This window comes from Penaeus japonicus, unplaced genomic scaffold (genome assembly GCF_977035675.1).
Source record: "Penaeus japonicus unplaced genomic scaffold, GWHDUDI00000001_assembly GWHDUDI00000029, whole genome shotgun sequence".
Taxonomy (NCBI): domain Eukaryota; kingdom Metazoa; phylum Arthropoda; class Malacostraca; order Decapoda; family Penaeidae; genus Penaeus; species Penaeus japonicus.
This window is the reverse complement of record NW_028234431.1, coordinates 32,191,996-32,194,495: the sequence shown is the minus strand read 5'-3', so window position 1 is coordinate 32,194,495 and position 2,500 is coordinate 32,191,996. Positions and strand designations below refer to the sequence as shown.

Genomic DNA, 2,500 nt, shown 5'->3' with positions numbered 1-2,500 from the left:
ACACCAATCGTAGATTATTTGTACATTCCAGGACCTGTTCACCTGAATAAAAACATTCATAAATGTAGGTACATAAAAAATTAGTATATTCCAGTATTTATCGACATGAAAAAATATCCCCCCCAAAGAATCTCTGCACATAATCAAACAAAAATAATTAGCAAACCCCACAATTTTTTATAGAGACTACCATAAAACGCTTCTCAACACACCTCAGCGTCCTAATCGACCACCACTTGGAAAACGCACGATCAAGAGACTCAAGCCCCGACGTCGAAGTAAGCGAGCGAGCGAACGTACGCCTTGGAAATCGCTAAAAGACGGAATCAAAAGAAGGAGAGACGAGAGAGGAGAGAGAGAGAAATAACGATCGCCGTAGGAGTGTGAAAACACGAACCGAAGGAGGTCGTCTAACAGTCCTCTCCGCATAATATTCTAAACAACCTCCCGCAACAGGTCCCGTCGGTAGTCTGGCGTTCCTGACCGAGATATTGTAACGGTGTGAGACGCGCGGTTGGGTCGCCGGAGCGCGCGGAACACCGGCGCGGAACACAGACACGGAACACCGGCGCGGAACACCGGCACGGAACACCGGCGCGGGACACAGGCATGGAACACAGGCACGGAACACCGGCGCGGAACACCAGGACGGAACACAGGTACGGAACACCAGGACGGAACACCGGCGCGGAACACAGGCACGGAACACCGGCACGGAACACCGGCGCGGAACACAGGCACGGAACACCGGTGCGGAACACAGACACGGAACACCGGCACGGAACACCGGCACGGAATACAGGCACGGAACACCGGCACGGAACACAGGCACGGAACACCGGCGCGGGACACAGGCATGGAACACAGGCACGGAACACAGGCACGGAACACCGGCGCGGAACACCAGGGCGGAACACAGGTACGGAACACCAGGACGGAACACCGGCGCGGAACACAGGCACGGAACACCGGTGCGGAACACCGGCACGGAACACCGGCACGGAACACCGGCACGGAACACCGGCACAGAACACCGGCGCGGAACACAGGCACGGAACATAGGCGCGGCGCTCGGCTTGTATAGGGAGTTGGATTCGATGTGTTTATAGAGATTTAGGGAATTCAGATGCAAGGTCGATGGGTTTTGCTGTCATAGTCGTCATCATCATAGTTATTGTTGTTTTGTTATTGTATCATTATCTTTATTGTGATTATGGTTATCAGAATGACTGTCGTTATCTAGCATTGTTGGTATAATTATTATTTACTATCATTATTATTGTCATTATTGTTACCATAATCATTGTTATCATTATCACTATTATTGCTATTATTATTGTCATTGTTATTATCATTATCATCATCATTATTTTTAACATTATCCACTATTACTATTATTATCAATATCATTTTCATTATCACCATCCTTGTTATTATCATTATCATCATCACCATCACCATCACCATCACCATCATCATCACCATCACCATCACCATCACCATCCTCATCCTCATCCTCATATCATCATCATCCTCATCATCATCATTATATCATCCTCATCACCACTACCAACACCATCACCCTCACCCTCACCACACAGCCACACACGCACAAACACACACACTCCCCGGGGAGCGGTCGCCTCTCAGCCCTCAGTCACCCTCGTCGAGCCGCAAGATCCACACACGCTCTCGCTCTTCCACCTCGATCTCGCGTCTTCGTCATGAGCCTCGAGCACTTCCGGTTCCCTCTACCGCCCTCCTCGACACTCCTGACGGCGGGATCTATGGCGTCGCAGGATCTCCCTCCTTCGGATCCTTTCCTGGAGGGGTTGCGGGCGCGGGTCAGTGATTTCACGAGGCAGCACCTGCGGGAGAGTGTGAATACGTCGAGGGCGCTTCACGAGCTCCTTAGTGGGAGGGAGGGCCTGGACGTCGAGGTGGGAAGGATGAGGGTGGCGGACAAGTAAGGACGATTGGCCTTATTTATATATATATATATATATATATATATATATATATATATATATATATGTATATATATGTTTATATATACACACACACACACACACACACACACAGACACACACACACACACACACACACACATCATAGATATGTACAAACACGCATATAGATAGATAGATAGATAAATCGACACACACACACACACACACACACACACACCTACTGCATATGCGCATATATATATATTGGTTCGCAGAAATATATACACAGAGAGAGACAAATCTGTGTGTGCGTGTTTACACATATGCAATATAAACACAACAAATAATTCAAAACAGTTTTTTTCCAGCATTGTTGAATATCAACCGCATTCCGCCACAGCGTATCCTTACCAACGAAACGTCGCTTTCCGTTCTGTCTAATATATTCTCATCCAGGTCACATAACACCTAAAAAGCCCTCTTTCCAGGCACGTTATCCTTTGTTAGCTTTACATCCTCGATCTGGGCTTCCCGTACTTCCGGTGCATCTC

General features: G+C 48.0%; 1 protein-coding gene across 1 annotated transcript in view; it reads left to right on the top strand.

The window, feature by feature from the left end:
• The first annotated feature begins 1,676 nt into the window (after positions 1-1,676).
• The window catches only part of LOC122255690 (uncharacterized), a 2,397-nt gene continuing 1,573 nt past the window's right edge, over positions 1,677-2,500 (top strand). Inside the window, exon 1 of the mRNA XM_043019955.2 lies at positions 1,677-1,966. Within this exon, the coding sequence (XP_042875889.2) occupies positions 1,725-1,966 (242 nt within the window). The 5' untranslated portion in view covers positions 1,677-1,724. The remainder of the gene's footprint in view (positions 1,967-2,500) is intronic.